The sequence below is a fragment of the Pristiophorus japonicus genome, chromosome 6 (assembly GCF_044704955.1).
Source record: "Pristiophorus japonicus isolate sPriJap1 chromosome 6, sPriJap1.hap1, whole genome shotgun sequence".
NCBI classification, from domain to species: domain Eukaryota; kingdom Metazoa; phylum Chordata; class Chondrichthyes; family Pristiophoridae; genus Pristiophorus; species Pristiophorus japonicus.
In genome coordinates, this window is record NC_091982.1 from 245,057,815 (window position 1) to 245,082,040 (window position 24,226).

General features: G+C 48.9%; 1 protein-coding gene across 1 annotated transcript in view; it reads left to right on the forward strand.

Annotated features, from left to right (window-relative positions):
* LOC139266283 (organic solute transporter subunit alpha-like) overlaps nt 1–24,226 on the forward strand; it is a 72,767-nt gene that overhangs the window by 8,895 nt on the left and 39,646 nt on the right. The window contains exon 2 of the mRNA XM_070884110.1: nt 9,132–9,271. Coding sequence (XP_070740211.1) covers nt 9,132–9,271 — 140 coding nt within the window. The remainder of the gene's footprint in view (nt 1–9,131; nt 9,272–24,226) is intronic.

The following is a 24,226-nucleotide window of genomic DNA, read 5'->3' on the forward strand; positions in this document are numbered from 1 at the left end:
AGGAAGGATAGACAGGAAGGAAAAGGAGGTGGGGTAGCGTTACTGGTTAAAGAGGAGATTAACGCAACAGTAAGGAAGGACATTAGCGTGGATGATGTGGAATCTATATGGGTAGAGCTGCAAAACACCAAAGGCAGAAAACGACAGTGGGAGTTGTGTACAGACCACCAAACAGTAGTAGGGAGGTTGGGGATGGCATCAAACAGGAAATTAGGGACGTGTGCAATAAGGATACAGCAGTTATCATGGGTGACTTTAATCTACATATTGATTGGGCTAACCAAACTGGTAGCAATACTGTGGAGGAGGAGTTCCTGGAGTATAAAAGGGATGGTTTTCTAGACCAATATGTCAAGGAACCAAATAGAGAGCAGGCCATCCTAGACTGGGTCTTGTGTAATGAGAGAGGATTAATTAGCAATCTGGTCGTGCGAGGCCCCTTGGGGAAGAGTGACCATAATATGGTAGAATTCTTCATTAAGATGGAGAGTGACACAGTTAATTCAAAGACTAGGGTCCTGAACTTAAGAAAAGGAAACTTCAACGTGAGACGTGAATTGGCTAGGATAGACTGGCGAATGATACTTAAAGGGTTGATGGTGGATAGGCAATGGCAGACATTTAAAGATCACACGGATGAACTACAATAATTGTACATCCCTGTGTGGCGTAAAAATTAAAAAGCGAAGGTGGCTCAACCGTGTCTAACAAGGAAAATTAGGGAAAGTGTTAAATCCAAGGAAGAGGCATATAAATTGGCCAGAAAAAGCCGCAAACCTGAGGACCAGGAGAAATTTAGAATTCAGCAGAGGAGGACTTAGGGCTTAATTAGGAAGTGGAAAATAGAGTATGAGAGTAAGCTTGCCGGGAACATAAAAACTGACTGCAATATCTTCTATAGATATGTGAAGAGAAAAAGATTAGTGAAGATTAATGTAGGTCCCTTGCAGGTGAATTCATAATGGGGAACAAGGAAATGGCAGACCAATTGAACAAATACTTTGGATCTGTCTTCATTAAGGAAGACACGAATAACCTCCCGAAAACACTAGGAGACCGAGAGTCTAGCGAGAAGGGGGAACTGAGGGAAATCCTTATTAGTCAGGAAATGGTGTTAGGGAAATTGAAGGGACTGAAACATAGACATAGAAACATAGCTAATAGGTGCAGGAGTAGGCCATTCGGCCCTTCGAGCCTGCACCACCATTCAATAAGATCATGGCTGATCATTCACCTCAGTACCCCTTTCCTGCTTTCTCTCCATACCCCTTGATCCCTTTAGCCGTAAGGGCCATATTTAACTCCCTCTTGAATATATCCAATGAACTGACATCAACAACTCTCTGCGATCGGGAATTCCACAGGTTAACAACTCTCTGAGTGAAGAAGTTTCTCCTCATCTCAGTCCTAAATGGCTTACCCCTTATCCTTAGACTATGTCCCCTGGTTCTGGACTTCCCCAGCATCGGGAACATTCTTCCTGCATCTAACCTGTCCAGTCCCATCAGAATTTTATATGTTTCTATGAGATCTCTTCTCATCCTTCTAAACACCAGTGAATACAGGCCCAGTCGATCCAGTCTCTCCCCATATGTCAGTGCTGCCATCCCGGGAATCAGTCTGGTGAACCTTCGCTGCACTCCCTCAATAGCAAGAATGTCCTTCCTCAGATTAGAAGACCAAAACTGAACACAATATTCCAGGTGAGGCCTCACTAAGGCCTTGGACAACTGCAGTAAGATGTTCCTGCTCCTATACTCAAACCCCCAGCTATGAAGGCCAACATACCATTTGCCTTCTTCACCACCTGCTGTACCTGCATTCCAACTTTCAATGACTTGATGTACCATGGCACCCAGGTCTCGTTGTACCTCCCCTTTTCCTAATGTGCCACCATTCAGATAATATTCTGTCTTTGTGTTTTTGTCACCAAAGTGGATAACCTCACATTTATCCACATTATACTGCATCTGCCACGCATTTGCTCACTCACCTAACCTGTCCAAACAGCTCACATCGCCACCCAGCTTAGTATCATCTGCAAACTTGGAGATGTTACACTCAATTCCCTCATCCAAATCATTGATGTATATTGTAAATAGTTGGGGTCCCAGTACTGAGCCCTGCGGCACCCCACTAGTCACTGCCTGCAATTCTGAAAAGGACCCGTTTATCCCGACTCTCTGCTTCCTGTCTGCCAACCAATTCTCTATCCACATCAGTACATTACCCCCAATACCATGTGCTTTAATTTTGCACACCAAGCTCTTGTGTGGGACCTTGTCGATAAATCCCCAGAGCCTGATAGTCTGCATCCCAGAGTACTTAAGGAAGTGGCCCTAGAAATAGTAGATGCATTGGTGGTCATTTTCCAACATTCCATGGACTTGCGATCAGTTCCTATGGATTGGAGGGTAGCTAATGTAACCCCACTTTTAAAAAAAGGAGGGAGAGAGAAAATTGGGAATTATAGACCGGTTAGCCTGACATCGGTGGTGGGGAAAATGCTGGAGTCAATTATTAAAGATGCAATAGCAGCGCATTTGGAAAGCAGTGACAGGATCGGTTCAAGTCAGCATGGATTTATGAAAGGAAAATCATGCTTGACAAATCTTCTGCAATTTTTTGAGGATGATACTAGTAGAGTGGATATGGGAGAACCAGTAGATGTGGTGTATTTGGACTTTCAAAGGCTTTTAACAAGATCCCACACAAGAGATTAGTGTGCAAAATTAAGGCACATGGTATTGGGGGTAATGTATTGACATGGATAGAGAACTGGTTGGCAGACAGGAAGCAAAGAGTGGGAATAAACGGGTCCTTTTCAGAATGGCAGGCAATGACTAGTGGGGTGCCGCAGGGTTCAGTGCTGGGACCCCAGCTATTTACAATATACATTGATGATTTAGACGAAGGAACTGAATGTAATATCTCCAAGTTTGCAGATGACACTAAGCTGGGTGGCAGTGCGAGCTGCAAGGAGGATGCTAAGAGGCTGCAGGGCGAACTGGATAGGTTAAGTGAATGGGCAAATGCAGTGTAATGTGGATAAATGTGAGGTTATCCACTTTGGTGGCAAAAACAGGAAGGCTGATTATTATCTGAATGGTGACAGATTAGTAAAAGGGGAGATGCAAAGAGACCTGGGTGTCATGGTACATCAGTCATTGAAGGTAGGCATGCAGGTACAGCAGGCAGTAAAGAAAAGAAGTGGCATGTTGGCCTTCATAGCGAGGGAATTTGAGTATGGGAGCAGGGAAGTCTTACTGCAGTTGTACAGGGCCTTGGTGAGACCACACCTTGAGTATTGTGTGCAGTTTTGGTCTCCTAATCTGAGGAAGGACGTGCTTGCTATTGAGCGAGTGCAGCGAAGGTTCACCAGACTGATTCCCGTGATGACAGGACTGGTATATGAGGAAAGACTGGATCAACTCAGCTTATAATCATTGGAATTTAGAAGAATGAGAGGGGATCTCATAGAACCATTTTAAATTCTGACGGGACAGAACAGGTTAGATGCAGGAAGAATGTTCCCAATGTTGGGGAAGTCCAGAACCAGGGGACACAGTCTAAGGATAAGGGGTAAGCCATATAGGACCGAGATGAGGAGAAACTTTTTCACCCAGAGAGTTGTGAACCTGTGGAATTCTCTGCCACAGAAAGTTGTTGAGTCCAGTTTGTTGGATATATTCAAAAGGGAGTTAGATGTAGCCCTTACGGCTAAAGGGATCAGGGGGTATGGAGAAAAGGCAGGGGTGGGGTACTGAGGTTGAATGATCAGCCATGATCATATTGAATGGCGGTGCAGGCTCGAAGGGCCGAATGGCCTGCTCTTGCATGTATTTTCTATGTTTCTATTTTCTATGACAGCTGGGAGTCCCTGGCCAAAGACCGCCCTAAGTGGAGGAAGAGCATCCGGGAGGGCGCTGAGCAACTCGAGTCTCGTCGCCGAGAGCATGCAGAAACCAAGCGCAGGCAGCGGAAGGAGCGTGCGGCAAACCAGACTCCCCACCCTTTCCTTCAACCACTGTCTGTCCCACCTGTGACAAAGACTGTAATTCCTGTATTGGCTGTACAGTCAACTGCAAACTCACTTTTAAAGTGGAAGCAAGTCTTCCTCGATTTCGAGGGACTGCCTATGATGATGATGAGTTTGACAAACACACACGAGAATATAATAGGCCAAATGGTCAGCCCAAGGTTGGAGAAATGGAACTGTTTAAGCATTTAAAAAGTACTTGGATGTGCACTTGAATTGCTGTAACCTACAGGGCTACGGACCAAGAGCTGGAAAGTGGGATGAGGCTGGATAGCTCTTGGTCGGCCGGCACGGACACAATGGGCCGAATGGCCTCCTTCTGTGCTGTAACTTTCTATGATTTATTTTTTGATATTGTGTGAAAGTCGGGTGGGGTACTGGACCAATGGATTAGAAAGTGAAAGTTTCCTGTTCCAGTAAACCAGAACCTGTGGCAGGCTGGCTTACAGAAAGAAAATTGAATCCAAAACTGGAAATTTGAAAATCACCATCATGAAAGGTTACTTTAGCTATCCCTCCCCCGGTTCCTATGGTCACTGTACAGGCAGCTCATCACCCAGGTCTGAAGGGCCGAGTCATATTGGCCTGGAAATCCCAGCCTTCCCAGCTCCGTACGAAGTTTCTACGGACCCGGGAAGACATCGGAAAAGCCCGTTTACAGCGCACAATGCACATACACTGAAAACCGGCTTTTCCGATATGTCAAGCTGATCCACACCTCGGGAGTGGTTTATGTGTTTAGTGTGTTCGGGTTTTTTTTCCCATTAATAGCAATGAGACTTCGTAGATACAGAGTTCTCATTGCTGTTAATTGAAAATACTGTACCTGATTGGTTGAGCAGTCGCACTTTCTGCGTGGGAAGCTGGAGAATGGGAACGCCCTGCGCAGCGCGGGAAGAGAAGGCCTCCCCTCCGCAATCCCACGCTCCTCCCGGATCACCAGGTAAATCTGTAGAAATGTTTCAGGTCGGAGACAATTGCATGTGGGAAGCCTCTGACTGCAATTTCAGCCCCAATATCGTGGTCTCAATCCCCTCCCTCTCTCTGTGACCTCCTCCAGCCCTACAACCCTCCGAGATCTCTGCGCTCCTGCACTTCTGGCCTCTTGAGCATCCCCCGATTTCCATCACTCCACCATTGGTGGTCGTGTCTTCAGCTGCCTGGGCCCCAAGCTCTGGGAACTCCCTGCCTAAAACTCTTCGCCACTCTCTCTTCCTTCTAAAAGCCTACCTCTTTGACCAAGCTTTTGATCACCTCTGCTAATATCTCTTTATGTGACGGTGTCAGATTTTAGACATAGACATAGAAAATAGGTGCAGGAGTAGGCCATTCGGCCTTCGAGCCTGCCCCGCCATTCAATGAGTTCATGGCTGAACATGCAACTTCTGATAAATCTCTCCTGTGAAGCGCCTCGGGAGTTTTACTGCATTAAAGGCGCTATATAAACGCAAGTTGTTGTTGATGATGCGTCAATGCCACAGACCCACACCCTGGCACTGCCTTGGGCTGGGAACTAGACAAAAGCGTAACCATGGAAATCCTGGACCTAGGTAAAGGCAGAGTGGGAGACCTAGGGATGAATTTTAACCCTTACCCACCCAGTGGAAACCAGGTGGGTAAGCGGTTAAAATCCACCGAGTGACTGATGTCCCTATTTTCACTGGCATATCTGGACAGGTGGGTAAGCCGCCCACCCAATGCTGGAGGGGTCCTTCTTTAATTCAGTGGGTAGCACATTCGCCTCTGTGTCAGAAGGTTGTGGGTTCAAGTCCCACTCCAGGGACTTGAGCACATAAATCCAGGCTGACACCCAGGGCAGTACTGAGGGAGTGCTGCATTGTCAGAGGTGCCATCTTTCGGATGAGACGTTAAACCGAGGCCCCGTCTTCCCTCTCAGGTGGATGGAAAAGATCCGATGGCGCTATTTCGAAGAAGAGCAGGGGAGTTATCCACAGTGTCCTGGGGCCAATATCTATCCCTCAATCAACATCACTAAAACGGATTATCTGGACATTATCATATTGCTGTTTGTGGGAGCTTGCTGTGCACAAATTGGCTAGCACATTTCCTACATTACAACAGTGACTACACTCCAAAAAGCACTTCATTGGCTGTAAAGCGCTTTGGGATATCCAGTGGTCGTGAAAGAAGCTATATAAATGCAAGTCTTTATTTTCGTTTAGTCCCATTGAAGGCTGCTGCAATTTCCAGCCCAAGAGGTGAATGCCTGTCGGAAGAGCTTCGGAAGAAGAAGTCATTGCAAGTGTTTTACCTTCCTTTGTGAGCCTGAGCCGAATGTTTAGGCCTTTCTTGATCTGGAATCCTCACCAGAGACCACTACCCCACAATTAGGACCTCCAGAAGTCCTGCAGCACTTTAAAGCCAATGAGATACTTTTGGAGTGTAGTCACTGTTGTAATGTAGGAAACACTGCAGTCGAGTTGCGCACAGCAAGCTCCCACAAACAGCAATGTGATAATGACCAGATAATCTGTTTTTTTTTGTTATGTCTATTGAGGGATAGATATTGGCCAGGACACCAGGGATAACTCCCCTGCTCTTCTTCGAAATAGTGTCATGAGATCTTTTATATTCACTTGAGAGGGCAGACGGGGACTCGGTGCAATGTCTCATCCGAAAGACGGCACCTCCAACTGTACGGCACTCCCTAAGCACTGGCACTGGGAATGTCAGCCTGGATTTTATGCTCAGTTCTCTGGAGTGGGGCTTGAACTCACGACCTTCTGAGGCTGAGGCGAGAATGCTACCTACTGAGCCATGGTTGACATGCAATGAAATATTACTTTGCTCCAGGGCCTCCAGACTTGGTTCCAGGTGGCCAATTCAAACTGAATCTGTGTGCTCCATTGTTATTGTTTGACTTAGTTTTGAAGACAAAAGCTGTGCTAGTCCCACGAGTGCGGACGTGCTCTAATCCACTCAGTTGCTCCCAGTCTCAGTTTCAACAAGCTGCAAAATCTTGTTTTGAGTTTCACTTTCTGAGAATCAAAATTGGCAACAGCCAACTTTCTGTGCACTTCAGACTCTTGAGCACACAATCCAGGCTGACACTCCCAGTGCCAGTACTGAGGGAGTGCTGCACCGTCTTTCAGATAAGACGTTAAACCAAGATCACTGTCTGCTCTCTCAGGTGGATGTAAAAGATCCCAAGGCCACTATTTGGAAGAAGAGCAAGGCAGTTATCCCCCTGTGTCCTGGAGCTGATATTTACCCCTCAACATCACTAAAAACAAATTATCCGGTCATTATCAGCATTTATATAGCGCCTTTAACATTGTTTTCTATGTAAACCTGTAAATACCATGTCTAACCACCAAAGGACTTATGCCCTGGAGTCCCAAGGGATCTCACAATCCCTTGGGAGCACCTGTATAGGCTGGAGAGGCACTCTGAGATCTGTAATAAAGGGCTACGGTCTCACCTTACTTTCAGCTTGCAGTATCTAGTCTGACTCTTTATTCAAGACATAACAACTGGCGATGAGATACAGATGATGAACCCCACCGCAACAATGCAGAGAACAGTGGGCATCCTGGACAAATTATCAGAGGGAGATGATTGGGAAACCTTCGTGGAGTGACTTGACCAATACCTCGTGGCCAGTGAGCTGGAAGGAGAAGCGAACGCTGCCAAACGAAGGGTGAACCTCCTCACCGTTTGCGGGGCATCAACTTATGGCCTCATGAGAAACCTGCTCGCTCCAGCGAAACCCACAGACAGGTTATACAATGAGTTGTGCACACTGGTCTGGGAGCACCTAAACCCGAAGGAAAGCGTTCTGATGGAGAGGTACCGGTTCTACACGTACAAGAGGTCTGAAGGCCAGGAAGTGGCGAGCTACATCGCCGAGCTAAGGCGCCTTGCAGGACATTGCAAATTTGAAGGACACTTGGAGCACATGCTCAGGGAATTCTTTGTACTTGGCATTGGGCATGAAGTAATACTTCGCAAACTTTTGACTACAGAGACTCCAACCTTGAGTAAAGCCATAGTGATAGCCCAGGCGTTTATCGCCACCAGTGACAATATCAAGCAAATCTCTCAGCACACTAGTGCTGCTGCAAGTACGTTGAACAAAGTAAAGTGGTTTTCAAATCAAAATGTACATGGCAAGACTTACAAGCCTGCTGCTGCACGTCTGCAGATGACTCAGTCAACCATTAAGGGTGGTGAATACAAAGCCATTAACACTTTGTTGGCGCTGTGGGGTGATCATCATTTCCATTCATGCTGCTTCAAAGGATACGTCTGCAAGGGCTGTGGAACAATGGGACACCTCCAACACATGTGCAGGCAAGCTGTAAACCCTGCTAATCCTGCAAACCACCATGTTGCAGAGGAGGACAGATCCACGATGAACAAGAGCCTCAGACCGAGGAGGCAGAGATATATGGGGTGCACACATTCACCACAAAGTGTCCCCCGATAATGATGAAGGTTGAATTAAATGGATTCCGTTGTTCATGGAGCTGGACACAGGCGCAAGCCAGTCCATAATGAGCAAAAAGACTTGCGATAAATTGGGGTGCAGCAAGGCTTCAAGGCCAGTCCTGACCCCCATTCATACTAAACTTAGAACGTACAAAAAGGAACTGATTCCCGTAATTGGCAGTGCTACGGTAAAGGTGTCCTACGATGGAGCGGCACTTGAGTTACCATTCTGGGTGGTACCGGGCGATGGCCCCAAGCGGTTCAGCAGGAGCTGGCTGGGAAAGATACACTGAAACTGGGACTACGTCCATGCGCTTTCTTCCGCCGATGACATCTCTTGTGCCCAGGTCCTAAGCAAGTTCCCCTCGCTGTTCGAACCAGGCATCGGGAAGTTCCAAGGAGCAAAAGTGCAGATCAATTTGATTCCAGGGGCGCGACCCATCCATCACAAGGCAAGAGCGGTACCTTACATGATGAGAGACAGGGTGGAGATCGAGCTGGACTGCTGCAACGAGAGGGCATCATTTTGCCGATTGAATTCAATGAGTGGGCCAGTCCGATTGTTCCATTCCTCAAGGGAGACGGCACCGTCAGAATCAGTGGTGATTACAAAGTAACTATCAATTGTTTCTCACTGCAGGATCAATACTCGCTACCAGAGGCAGACGACCTATTTGTGACGCTGGCGGGAGGGAAAGCTTTCATGAAGCTGGAATTGACCTCGGCCTACATAACGCAGGAGCTGGAGGAATCATTGAAAGGCCTCACCTGCATCAGCACGCACAAAGGTCTCTTCATTCACAACAGATTCCTGTTTGGGATTCGATCGGCCGCGGTAAGGAACATGGAAAGCTTGCTAAAGTTGGTCCCGCGCAACGTGGTCTTCCAGGACGACATCTTGGTTACAGGTCGGGACACCGTCGAGCACCTGCAGAACCTGGAGGAGGTTCTTAATCGGCTCAATCACGTGGGGCTTAGGCTAAAACACTCAAAGTGCGTTTTCCTGGTGCCTGAAGTGGAGTTCCTGGGGAGAAGAATTGAGGCGGGTGGCCTCAGGCCTACCGATTCGAAGACGGAGGTAATCAAGAACGCACTGAGATCACAGAATGTGACAGAGCGTTTCTAGGACTCCTGAACTATTTTGGTAACTTCTTACTGGGTCTTAGCACATTTTTAGAACCCCTGCACTCTTTACTGAGATGAATGGGTATGGGGTAAAAGCCAAGAAAATGCCATTGAGAAAGCTAGGAAGCTGTTATGTTTAAACAAATTACTTGTGTTTTACGATCCATCTAAGCGTTTGGTACTAGCATGTGATGCGTCGTCGTACAGGGTCGGGTGTGTATTGCAACAAGCTAATGAATTTGGGAAATTGCAACTGGTTGCTTATTCATCCAGAAGTCTGTCTAAGGCTGAGAGGGCCGACAGTATGATCGAAAAAGCGTTAGCGTGTGTTTACGGGGTAAAGAAAATGCATCAATATCTGTTCGGGCTCAAATTTGATTTGGAAACCGACCATAAGCCACTTATATCTCTCTTTTCTGAAAGCAAGGGATGAAAGCGAATGCATCGGCCCACATCCAGAGATAGGCGCTCGCGTTGTCCGTGTACAACTACACCATCCGCCACAGAAAACTGTGACGATGCTCTCAGTAGGCTGCCACTGCCCACCACAGGGGTGGAGATAGCACAGCCTGCAGATTTAGTTGTGCTAATGGAAGCATTCGAGAGTGAGCAATTACCTGTTACTGCCCGACAGATTAGAACCTGGACGAGCCAGGAGCCCTTACTGTCCTTAGTAAAAAACTGTGTGCTCCACGAGAGTTGGTCGAGTGTCCCATTAGAGATGCAGGAAGAAATAAAGACGTATCAGCGGCACAGAGATGAAATGTGTATACAGGCAGACTGCCTCCTGTGGGGTAATATGGTAGTGGTGCCAAAAAAGGGCAGTCACATCTTCATTAGTGATCTTCACAGCACCCACCCAGGCATCGTAATGATGAAAGTGATAGCCAGATATCATGTGTGGTGGCCCGGTATCGATGCAGACTTAGAGTCCTGCATGCACAGTTAAGCAATGCACCCAAGGAGGCGCCAGTAAGTTTATCGTCCTGGCCCTCCAAAACGTAGTCCAGGGTCCATGTCGACTATGCAGCCCCATTCTTGGGAAAAATGTTCTTAGTGGTTGTAGATGCGTACTCCACATGAATTGAATGTGTGATAATGGCGTTAAGCACGTCCGCTGCCACCATTGAAAGGCCTGTCTGATGTCCTTGTGAGTGACAATGGGTTGTGCTTTACCAGTGCCGAGTTCAAAGAGTTCAGGACGCGCAATATGGTCAAACATGTTACATTCTGCCCCGTTTAAACCAGCGTCCAACGGTCAGGCACAACGAGCAGTTCAAACAATCAAGCAGAGCTTGAAAAGGGTAACTGAAAGCTCACTGCAGACTCGCTTATCCCGAGTCCTGCTTAGTTACCGCACAAGACCCCACTCGCTCACTGGGGTCCCTCCCGCTGAACTGCTCATGAAAAGAGCACTTAAGACAAGGCTCTCGTTAGTTCACCCTGATCTATACGAACAGGTAGAGAGCAGGCAGCTTCAACAGAATACATATCATGATCGCGCAACTGTGTCACGCGAAATTGATATAAATGATCCTGTGTTTGCCTTGAACTACGGATAAGGTCCCCAGTGGCTTCCTGGCACTGTTTTTGGCCAAAGAGGGGAGTAGGGTGTTTGTGGTCAAACTCTCAAATGGACTCACCTGCAGGAAACACCTAGACCAAAACAAACTCAGACTTACGGACTATCCGGAACAATCCACAATAGACTCTACCTTTTTCAACCCTCCAACCCAACACAAGTGGCAACCGACCCAGTGGTTGACCAAGAAGCAGAACCCATCACCCGCAGCAGCCCAGCAGGACTCACCATGCCCAGCAGTCCAGCAAGGCCAGCTGTGCAGCAGCCCAGCGAAGGCCCAACAAATGACTCACCAAAACCAGCATTTGCACCGAGACGGTCAACCAGGGAAAGGAAGGCCCCAGATCGACTCACCTTGTAAATAGTTACACTATTGACTTTGGGGGTGGGGGGGGGGGTGAGTGTTGTTATGTATGCAAACCTTTAATTACCATGTCTAACCACCAGGGCTTAGCCCCTAGAGTCCCAAGGGATCCCACAATCCCTTGGGAGCACCTGTATATAAAGAGGCCTCACAGCCTGGAGAGAGACTCTGAGATCTGTAATAAAGGGCTACGGTCTCACCTTACTTTCAGCTTGCAGTAGCTAGCCTGACTCTTTATTCAAGACATAACAACTGGCGACGAGATACAGATGACGAACCCCACTGCAACAATGCAGAGAACTGTGGGCATCCTGGAGAAATTGTCAGAGGGAGACGATTGGAAAACCTTCGTGGAGTGATTTGACCAATACCTCGTGGCCAACGAGCTGGAAGGAGAAGCGAACGCTGCCAAACAAAGGGCGATCCTCCTCACCGTTTGCGGCGCATCAACGTATGGCCTCATGAAAAACCTGCTCGCTCCAGCGAAACCCACAGACGTACGATGAGTTGTGCACACTGGTCAGGGAGCATCTAAACCTGAAGGAAAGCGTTCTGATGGTGAGGTATCGGTTCTACGCGTACAAGAGGTCTGAAGGCCAGGAAGTGGCGAGCTACATCGCCGAGCTAAGGTGCCTTGCAGGACATTGCAAATTTGACGGACACTTGCTCAGGGACTTCTTTGTACTTAGCATTGGGCATGAAGTAATACTTCGCAAACTTTTGACTGTAGAGGCCCCAACCTTGAGTAAAGCCATAACGATAGCCCAGGTGTTTATCGCCACCAGTGACAATACCAAACAAATCTCTCATCACACTAGTGCTGTTGCAAGTACTGTGAACAAAGTAACATTGTTTTCGAATCGAAATGTACACGGCAGGACTTACCCACCTACAACTGCACATCCGCAGATGACTCAGAGTCCACCATCAAGGGTGGTGAATACAAAGCCATTATCACCTTGTTGGCGCTGCGGGGGTGATCATCGTTTCCATTCATGCCACTTCAAAGGATACATTTGCAATGGCTGTGGAACAATGGATCACCTCCAACGCATATGCAGGCGAGCTGCAAACCCTGCTAATCCTGCAAACCACCATGTTGCAGAGGAGGACAGATCCATGGTGGATCACGACGAACCAGAGCCTCAGACCAAGGAGGCAGAGGTATACAGGGTGCACACATTCACCACAAAGTGTCCCCCGATAATGCTGAAGGTTGAATTAAATGGACTCCCGGTGTCCATGGAGCTGGACAAGGGTGCAAGCCAATCCATAATGAGCAAAAAGACTTTCGATAAATGGTGGTGCAGCAAGGCTTCAAGGCCAGTCCTGACTCCCAGTCATACTAAACTTAGAACGTACACAAAGGAACTAATTCCGATAATTGGCAATGCTACCGTAAAGGTCTCCTACGATGGAGCGGTGCACAAGTTACCACTCTGGGTGGTACCGGGCAATAAGCGGTTCAGCAGGAGCTGGCTGGGAAAGATACGCTGGAACTGGGACGACGTCCATGCGCTTTCATCCGTCGACGACACCTCTTGTGCCCAGATTCTAAGCAAGTTCCCCTCGTTATTCGAACCAGGCATCGGGAAGTTCCAAGGAGCAAAAGTACAGATCCATTTGATTCCAGGGGTGCGACCCACCCATCACAAGGCGAGAGCGGTACCTTACATGATGAGAGAGAGGGTGGAGATCGAGCTGGACAGGCTGCAACGAGAGGGCATCATTTCGCCGATCGAATTCAATGAGTGGGCCAGTCCGATTGTTTCAGTCCTCAAGGGAGACGGCACCGTCAGAATCAGTGGTGATTACAAAGTAACTATCAATCGTTTCTCACTGCAGGATCAATACCCGCTACCAAAGGCAGACGACCTATTTGCAACGCTGGCGGGAAGGAAAACATTCACGAAGCTGGACTTGACCTTGGACTACATGACGCAGGAGCTAGAGGAATCATTGAAAGGCCTCACCTGCATCAACACGCACAAAGGTCTCTTCATTCACAACAGATGCCCATTTGGGATTCGATCGGCCGCGGCGAGGAACATGGATAGCTTGCTAAAGTCGGTCTCGTACACCGTGGTCTTCCAGGAAGACATCTTGGTTACAGGTCGGGACACCGTCGAGCACCTGCAGAACCTGAAGGAGGTTCTTAGTTGGCTTAATCGTGTCAGGCTCAGGCTAAAATGCTCGAAGTGCATTTTCATGGCACCTGAAGTGGAGTTCCTGGGGAGAAGAATCATGGTGGACGGCATCAGGCCCACTGATTTGAAAGCGGAGGCAATTAAGGACGCACCAAGACCGCAGAACGTGACGAAGCTGCGGTCGTTTCTATTGGTAACATCTTACCGGGTCTTAGCACATTTATAGAACCCCAGAACTCTTTACTGTGTAAAGGAGATCAATGGGTATGGGGTAAAAGCCAAGAAAATGCCTTTGAGAAAGCTAGGAAGCTGTTATGGTCAAACAAATTGCTTGTGTTGTACGATCCATGTAAGCGTTTGGTACTAGTATGTGATGCGTCGTCGTATGGGGTCGGGTGTGTATTGATCAAGCTAATGAATTTGGGAAATTGCAACCGGTTGGTTATGCATCCAGAAGTCTGTCTCAGGCTGTGAGGGCCTACAGTATGATCGAAAAGAAGCGTTAGCGTGTGTTTACGGGGTAGAGCAAATGCATTAATATTTGTTTGGGCTCAAATTTGAATTGGAAACCGCCCATAAGCCACTTATATCCCTCTTTTCTGAAAGTAAGGGGGATAAATACGAATGCATCGGCGCACATCCAGAGATGGATGCTCACGTTGTCCGCATACAACTACGCCATCCGCCACAGGCCAGGCACAGAAAATTGTGCCGATGCTTTCAGTAGGCTGCCATTGCCCACCACCGGGGTGGAGATGGCACAGCTCGCTGATTTAGTTATGGTAATGGAAGCATTCGAGAGTGAGCAATCACCTGTTACAGCCCGACAGATTAGAAGCTGGGCGAACCAGGACTCCTTGCTGTACTTAGTAAAAAACTGTGCCCCACGGGAGTTGGTCTAGTGTCCCGTTAGAGATGCAGGAAGAAATAAAGCCGTACCAACGACGCAAAGATGAAATGTCTATACAGGCAGACTGCCTCCTATGGGGTAATCGGGTAGTTGTGCCAAAAAAGGGCAGGGACACTTTCATTAGTGATCTGCACAGTACCCACCCAGGCATCGTAATGATGAAGGCGATAGCCAGATATCATGTGTGGTGGCCCGGGATTGATGCAGACTTAGAGTCCTGCGTGCACAAATGTAACACATGTTCCCAGTTAAGCAATGCACCCAGGGAGGCTCCAGTAAGTTTATGGTCCTGGCCCTCCAAACCGTGGTCTAGGGTCCATGTCAACTATGCAGGCCCATTCTTGGGAAAAATGTTTTTAGTAGTTGTAGATGTGTACTCCAAATGGATTGAATGTGTGATAATGTCGGCAAGCACGTCCGCTGCCACCATTGAAAACCTACGGACCATGTTTGTCACACACGGCCTGCCTGATGTCCTTGTAAGTGTTAATGGGCCGTGCTTTGCCAGTGCTAAATTCAAGAAGTTCATGACCCGCAATGGGATCAAACATGTCACGTCTGCCCCATTTAAACCAGCGTCCAACGGTCAGGCAGAACGAGCAGTTCAAACAATCGAGCAGAGCTTGAAAAGTTTAACTGAAGGCTCGCTTATCCCGAGTCCTGCTTAGCTACCGCACAAGACCCCACTCACTCACTGGGGTTCCTCCCGCTGAACTGCTCATGAAAAGGGTACTTAAGGCAAGGCTCGCGTTAGTCCACCCTGATCTACACAAACAGCTGGAGAGCAGGCGGTTTCAACAGAATACATATCATGACCGTGCAAATGTGTCACGCGAAATTGAAATAAATGATCCTGTATTTGTCTTGAACTATGGACAAGGTCCCAAGTGGCTTGCAGGCACTGTCTTGGCCAAAGAGGGGAGTAGGGTGTTTGTGGTCAAACTCACAAATGGACTCACCTGCAGGAAACACTTGGACCAAACCAATCTCAGGTTCACGGACTATCCAGAACAACCCACAATAGATTCTACCCTTTTTGACCGTCCAACACACACACAAATGGCAACCGACCCAGCGGTTGACCACGGAGCAGAACCCATCACCCGCAGCAGCCCAGCAGGACTCACCACCCCCAGCAGCCCAGCAAGGCCAGCTGTGCAGCAGCCCAGCGAAGGCCCAATAAACAATTCACCAACACCAGCATTTGCCCCGAGACGATCAACCAGGGCAAGGAAGACCCCAGATCTACTCACATTGTAAATAGTTACACTATTGACGTTGGGGGGGAATGTTGTTATGTATATAAACCTATAAATACCATGTCTAACCACCAGAGGGCTTATCCCCTGGAGTCCCAAGGGATTCCACAATCCCTTGGGAGCACCTGTATATAAGGAGGTCTCACAGGCTGGAGAGACACTCTGAGATCTGTAATAAAGGACTATGGTCACACCTTACTTTGAGCTTGCAGTATCTAGGCTGACTCTTTATTCAAGACATAACAAACATAATAAACCATCCCAAGGCCCTTCACAAGAGCGTTTAACAGACAAAATTTGACACAGAGCCACTTAAGGAGATATTAGGACAGGTGACCAAAAGCATGATCAAAGAGATAGGTTTTAAGGAGCATCTCAAAGAGGGAGAGAAAGGCAGAGAGGCTTAGGGAGGGAATTTCAGAGCTTAGGGCCCAGGCAGCTGAAGGCACGGTCGTCAATCGTAGAGCGAGTAAAATCAGGGGATGCTCAAAAGGGCAGAATTGGAGGAGCGCCGAGATCTGAAAGAGCTGTGGGGCTGGAGCAGTTACAGAGATGGGATGGGGCGAGGCCACGGAGAGATTCGAAAAAAAGGATGAGAATTTTAATACTGAGGCATTACCAGACCGGGAGCCAGTGTAGGTCAGCGAGCACAGGGATGATGGATGAATGTGACCTCAAGTTTACAGAGGGTGGAAGATGGGAGGCCAGCCAGGAGTGCATTGGAATAGTCAAATCTAGAGTTAGCAAAGGCATGGATGAGAGTTTCAGCAGCAGATGAGCTGAGGCAGGGGCGGAGTTGGGCGATGTTACAGAGCTGGGAATAGGCAGACTTAGTGATGGAGCGGATAGTGTGGTCGACAATGTTCACTCTCATTTTCTTTGGGCCGCATGGGGGGATCCATTGCGTTGCACAGAAGGGAACGTTGGTGGTCGGAAGTCTGGTTCAGCCTCAGTTAGTTGCCGGGCGAATGATGGAGTCAGTGGCTGGAGAACGGAGTTTGTGGCAGGGACCGAAAACAATGACTTCGGTCGTCCCAATATTTATTGAGAGAAAATTTCTGCTCATCCAGAACTGGATGTGGGACAAGTAGTCTGACAATTTGGAGACCGTGGAGGGGGTCGAGAGAAGTGATGGAGAAGAGGTCGAGCTGGGTGTCATCAGTGTACATGTGGAAACTGACGCCGTGTTTTCGGATGATGTCGCCAAGAGGCAGCATTTGGATGAGAAATAGGAGGGGTCGAGGACAGATCCTTGGGGGACACCAGAGGTAACCGTGCGGGAGCGGGATGAGAAGCCGTTGCAGGCACTGTTTGTGGGAGCTTGCTGTGCGCAAATTGGCTACCACGTTTCCTACATTACAAGAGTGACTGCAATTCAAAAAGTACCTCATTGGCTGTAAAGTGCTTTGGGACGCCTGGTAAAAGACGCTATAGAAATGCAAGTCCTTTCTTGCTGTCCAGTGGTATAGCATAAAGTGTCTATACGCCAAACTGTTAATGAAGTGCGAGACAATGTGCAATAGCAAATTATTTCCTTGTAATATATACACAGAATTGCTGATTAACTGATGGTGGAGCGGGTGTGGTGCAGTACGAATCAACAAGGTCCAGGGTCCAGTGATATTGCACCTCAGGTGTATCCTCCATCAGCTTCAGCTTTGGTGTGCTCTTGGTTTACGGAATCACGGACTTTGCAAATCCCAACAACATTGAGGGAGGCCCCTCGGAGTGAGGGGTGGAATGGTGATGAGCTCCCTGGGGTAGCTGTAGCAAGGAAGGCAGTCGGTCTGGGATACAGGATCAAATAAATATTCTGTAGATTTGCTTGATTATTTGGTGCGGAGCTGAAATTTGCAACACCTTTCCTCAGCAGGATAAACGACTGGGCCAGAGTCCATGGTTTGTCAGGGTCTGCACCGTCTGTGGAAGGGACATCTTCATCTCCCCATGTCCCCAATCACTCCATCTCATCATATCGATCAATTGCACCATATCCCTCAGCCCCATCTACCCATCCCCTCTCCGTATCCCTCAATCCCACCTTCTCCCCATATCCTTCAACCCCACCTCTCCCCGTATCCCTCAATCCCACCTCTCCCCATATCCCTCAATCCCATCTCCTCCCCATATCCCTCAATCCCACCCTCTCCCCATATCCCTCAATCCCACCTCTCCCCATATCCCTCTAATCCCACCCTCTCCCCATATCCCTCAATCCCACCCTCTCCCCATATCCCTCAACCCCACCTCTCCCCATATCCCTCAATCCCACCCTCTCCCCATATCCCTCAATCCCACCCTCTCCCCATATCCCTCAACCCCACCTCTCCTCATATCCCTCAACCCCACCTCTCCCCATATCCCTCAATCCCATCTCCTCCCCATATCCCTCAATCCCACCTCTCCCCGTATCCCTCAATCCCACCTCTCCCCATATCCCTCAATCCCACCCTCTCCTCATATCCCTCAATCCCATCTCTCCCCATATCCCTCAATCCCACCTCTCCCCATATCCCTCAATCCCACCCTCTCCCCATATCCCTCAATCCCACCTCTCCCCATATCCCTCAATCCCACCCTCTTCCCATATCCCTCAACCCCACCTCTCCCCATATCCCTCAATCCCACCCTCTTCCCATATCCCTCAACCCCACCTCTCCCCATATCCCTCAATCCCACCTCCTCCCGATATCCCTCAATCACACCTGCTCACTATGATTCTCAGTCCCACCTGCACACCTTCTCACCATATCCCTCTTTTGAGCACAAAATCTAGGCTGACACTCCAAGTGCCAGTACCGAGGGAATGCTGCACTATTAGAGTTGCCTCCTTTCAGATCAGAGCCCTCTCTACTTGTTCGGGTGAAAGTAAAAGAGCTCACAGTGTTTGCTTTTATAGCATAAAGTGTCTATACGCCAAACTGTTAATGAAGTGCGAGACAATGTGCAAAAGCAAATTATTTCCTTCTAATATATACACAGAATTGCTGATTAACTGATGGTGGAGCGGGTGTGGTGCAGTATGAATCAACAAGGTCCAGGGTCCGTCCCGGAGTCTTTTTTTTAAATGTATTCGTTCCGGGATGTGGACGTCACTGACAAGGCCGGCATTTATTGCCCATCCCTAATTGCCCTTGAGAAGATGGTGGTGAGCCACCTTCTTGAACCGCTGCAGTCCGTGTGGTGAAGGTACTCCCACAGTGCTGTTAGGAAGAGAGTTCCAGGATTTTGAAATGAAGGAATGATGATATATTTCCAAGTCAGGATGATGTGTGACTTGGAGGGAAACGTGGAGGTGGTGGTGTTCCCAAGCGCCTGCTGCCCTTGTCCTTCTAGGTGTTGAAGGTTATGGGTCTGCCGAAGAAGCCTTGGCGAGTTGCTGCAGTGCATCGTGTAGATGGTACACACTGCAGCCACGGTGCGCCGGTGGTGGAGGGAGTGAATGTTTAAGGTGGTGGATGGGGGGCCAATCAAGCGGGCTGCTTTGTCCTGGATGGTGTCGAGCTTCTCAAGTGTTGTTGGAGCTGCACTCATCCAGGCAAGTTTAGAGTATTCCATCACACTCCTGACTTGTGCTTTTTCGATGGTGGAAAGGCTTTGGGGAGTCAGGAGGTGAGACACTCGAGGCAGAATACCCAGCTTCTGACCTGCTCTTGTTGCCACAATATTTACCTGGCTGGTCCAGTTAAGTTGTCGGTCAATGGTGAGCCCCATTATCATAGGCATCATAGGCAGGCCCTCAAAATCGAGGAAGACTTGCTTCCTCTCTAAAAGTGAGTCTCAGGTGACTGTACAGTCCAATATGGGAATTACAGTCTCTGTCACAGGTGGGACAGGCAGTCATTGGAGGAAAGGGTGAGTGGGGAGTCTGGTTTGCCGCACACGCCTTCCGCTGTCTGCGCTTGGTTTCTGCATGCTCTCAGCAACGAGACTCGAGGTGCTCAGCGCCCTCCCGGATGCACTTCCTCCACTTGGGACGGTCTTTGGCCAGGGACTTCCAGGTGTCAGTGGGGATGTTGCAATTTATCAAGAGGCTTTGAGGGTGTCCTTGAAACGTTTCCGCTGCCCACCTGGGGCTCGCTTGCTGTGTAGGAGTTCCGAGTAGAGCGCTTGCTTAGGGAGTCTCGTGTCGGGCATGTGGACGATGTGGCCCGTCCAACGGAGCTGGTCAAGTGTGGTGAGTGCTTCAATGCTGGGGATGTTGGCCTGATCGAGAACACTGATGTTGGTGTGTCTATCCTCCCAGGGGATTTGCAGGATCTTACAGAGGCAGCGCTGGTGGTACTTCTCCAGTGCTTTGAGATGTCTGCTGTATATAGTCCATGTCTCTGAGCCATATAGGAGAGCGGGTATCATTACTGCCCTGTAGACCATGAGGTTGGTGCCAGCTTTGAGGTCCTGGTTTTCAAATACTCTCTTCTTGAGGCGACCGAAGACTGCGCTGGCGCACTGGATGTTATGGTGGGGATTCGATGATGGTAATGCCATTGAATGTCAAGGGGTGGTGGTTAGACTCTCTCTTGTTGGAGATGGTCATTGCCTGGCACTTGTGTGGTGAGTCCTGACTTTGCTGATCTCAGTCTCACTATTAGGGCTTGACAATAGTCCTCAGTCTCATTGAAATGGAAAGGGGAAAAAACAGAAGAGTTTTCCACAACCACCGCTGCAATGAAGTGAAATTGCTGGAGGGAAGTTCTGGTACTGAATCAATACCGAAACTCCCAGAAAAGGCAGCCCCCTCACCTGTACATCCCCTTCACCTCTACACCCCCCGTCGCCTGTTCAACCCTCTCACCTGTACACCCCTCTCACCTGTTCATTCCCCTCACCTGACATCCCCCTCACCTGTACATCCCTCTCACCTGCACATCCCCCTCACCTGTTCATTCCCCTCACCTATACATCCCCCTCATCTGTACATCCCACTCACCTGTACACCCCTCTCACCTGTACATTCCCCTCACCTATACATCCCCCTCATCTGTACATCCCTCTCACCTGTACACCCCTCTCACCTGTACATCCCCTTCACCTCTACACCCCCCTCATCTGTACATCCCTCTCACCTGCACATCCCCCTCACCTGTACACCCCTCTCACCTGTACATCCCCTTCACCTCTACACCCCCCTCATCTGTACATCCCTCTCACCTGCACATCCCCCTCACCTGTTCATTCCCCTCACCTCTACACCCCCCTCATCTGTACATCCCTCTCACCTGCACATCCCCCTCACCTGTACATCCCTCTCACCTGTACATTCCTCTAACCTGTACATCCCTCTCACCTGTACATCCCCTTCACCTCTACACCCCCCTCATCTGTACATCCCTCTCACCTGCACATCCCCCTCACCTGTACATCCCTCTCACCTGTACATTCCTCTAACCTGTACATCCCTCTCACCTGTACATCCCCTTCACCTCTACACCCCCGTCACCTGTTCATCCCTCTCACCTGTACACCCCTCTCACCTGTTCATTCCCCTCACCTGACATCCCCCTCACCTGTACATCCCTCTCACCTGTTCATTCCCCTCACCTGTTCATTCCCCTCACCTATACATCCCTCTCATCTGTACATCCCGCTCACCTGCACATCTCTCTCACCTGTACATCCCTCTCACCTGTACATCCCCCTTACCTGTACATCCCTCTCACCTGCACATCCCCCTCACCTGTACATCCCTCTCACCTGTACATCCCCCTTACCTGTACATCCCGCTCACCTGTACATCCCCCTCACCTGTACATCCCGCTCACCTGTACATCCCCCTCACCTGTACATCCCTCTCACCTGTACGTCCCCCTCACTTGTATATCCCCCTCACCTGTACATCCCTCTCACCTGTATGTCCCCCTCACCTGTACATCCCCTCACCTGTACATCCCCCTCACCTGTACATCCCTCTCATCTGCGCATCCCCCTCACCTGTGCATCACCTTCACCTGTACATACCTCTCACCTGTACATCCCGCTCACCTGTACATCCCCCTCACCTGTACATCCTCCTCACCTGTACATCCCCCTCACCTGTACATCCCGCTCACCTGTACATCCCCCTCACCTGTACATCCCCCTCACCTGTACGTCCCCCTCACCTGTACATCCTCTCATCTGCGCATCCCCCTCACCTGTGCATCAACTTCACCTGTACATACCTCTCACCTGTGCATCACCTTCACCTGTACATCCCTCTTACCTGTACATCCCCCTCACCTGTACATTACCCTGTTCAGGGCCCAGAAGAGGTGTGAGTTCAGGGCCCAGAAAAGGTGAGGGCCTAGGGGCAGCACGGGCCAGCCCACACTGCGATATAGAAACATAGAAACTAGGTGCAGGAGTAGGCCATTTGGCTCTTCGAGCCTGCACCACCATTCGATAAGATCATGGCTGATCATTCCCTCAGTACCCCTTTCCTGCTTTCTCTCCATACCCCTTGATCCCTTTAGCCGTAAGGGCCATATCTAACTCCCTCTTGAATATATCCAATGAATTGGCATCAACAACTCTCTGCGGTGGGGAATTCCACAGGTTAACAACTCTCTGAGTGAAGAAGTTTCTCCTCATCTCAGTTCTAAATGGCCTACCCCTTAGCCTAAGACTGTGTCCCCTGGTTCTGGACTTCCCCAACAGTGGGAACATTCTTCCTGCATCTAACCTGTCCAGTCCCGTCAGAATCTTATATGTTTCTATGAGATCCCCTCTCATCCTTCTAAACTCCAGTGTTATAAAGGCCCAGTTGATCCAGTCTCTCCTCATATGTCAGTCCTGCCATCCTGGGAATCAGTCTGGTGAACCTTCGAAGCACTCCCTCAATAGCAAGAATGTCCTTCCTCAGTGTGGTGTATGTAGCACACAAATCACTGACTCCACACGGTCTGGTGTTAATCTAACTGCTGTAACCTTCGTCCTTTATTGAACAGCCTCAGAGTGCCTCTCAGGTGTGATGGTCAGCCTTTTATATTGCCTGTTGCAGGTACAGTCAGGTTTCCCACCACAGCGCCCTCTGTGGTGTACCATTGTGTTTATATTACATTTAAGATCCAGGACAATACACACATCAATACATAACACTCAGATTAGGAGACCAAAACTAAACAGAATATTCCAGGTGAGGCCTCACCAAGGCCCTGTACAACTGCAGCAACACCTCCCTGCTCCGATACTCAAATCCCCTAGCTATGAAGGTCAACATACCATTTGCCTTCTTCACCGCCTGCTGTATCTGCATGCCAACTTTCAATGATTGATGAACCATGACACCCAGGTCTCGCTGCACCTCCCCTTTTCCTAATCTGCCGCCATTCAGATAATATTCTGGCTTCGCGTTTTTGCTCCCAAAGTGGATAACCTCACATTTATCCACAATATACTGCATCTGCCATGCATTTGCCCACTCACATAACCTGTCCAAGTCACCCTGCAGCCTCTTAGCATCCTCTTCACAGCTCAAACTGCCACCCAGCTTAGTGTCATCTGCAAACTTGGAGATATTACATTCAATTCCTTCATCTAAATCATTGATGTATATTGTAAATAGCTGGGGTCCCAGCACTGAACCCTGCGGCACCCCACTGGTCACCGCCTGCCATTCTGAAAAGGACCCGTTTATTCCGACTCTCTGCTTCCTGTCTGCCAACCAGTTCTCTATCCACGTCAATACATTACCTCCAATACCATGTGCTTTAATTTTGCACACTAATCTCTTGTTTGGGACCTTGTCAAAAGCCTTTTGAAAGTCCAGATACACCACATCCACTGGTTCTCCCTGGTCCACTCTACTAGTTACATCCTCAAAAAATTCGAGAAGATTTGTCAAGCATGATTTCTTTTTCATAAATCTATGCTGACTTGGACCGATCCTGTCACTGCTTTCCAAATGCGCTGCTATTTCATCTTTAATAATTGATTCCAACATTTTCCCCATCACCGATGTTAGGCTAACCGGTCTAAAATTCCTGTTTTCTCTCTCCCTCCTTTTTTAAAAAGTGGGGTTACATTAGCTACCCTCCAGTCCATAGGAACTGATCCAGAGTCAATAGAATGTTGGAAAATGATCACCAATGCATCCACTATTTCTAGGGACACTTCCTTAAGTACTCTGGGATGCAGCCGATCAGGCCCTGGGGATTCACCGGCCCTCAATCCCATCAATTTCCCTAACACAATTTCCTGACTAATAAGGATTTCCTTCAGTTCCTCCTTTTCGCTAGACCCTCGAACCCCGAGTATTTCCGGTAGGTTATTTGTGTCTTCTTTAGTGGCTGGACGGGGCACCAGAGGGCAGCACTGAGCATAGGTGACACTTTAGCGCCATCTACTGACTGGTTGCATAGTGGCACTAA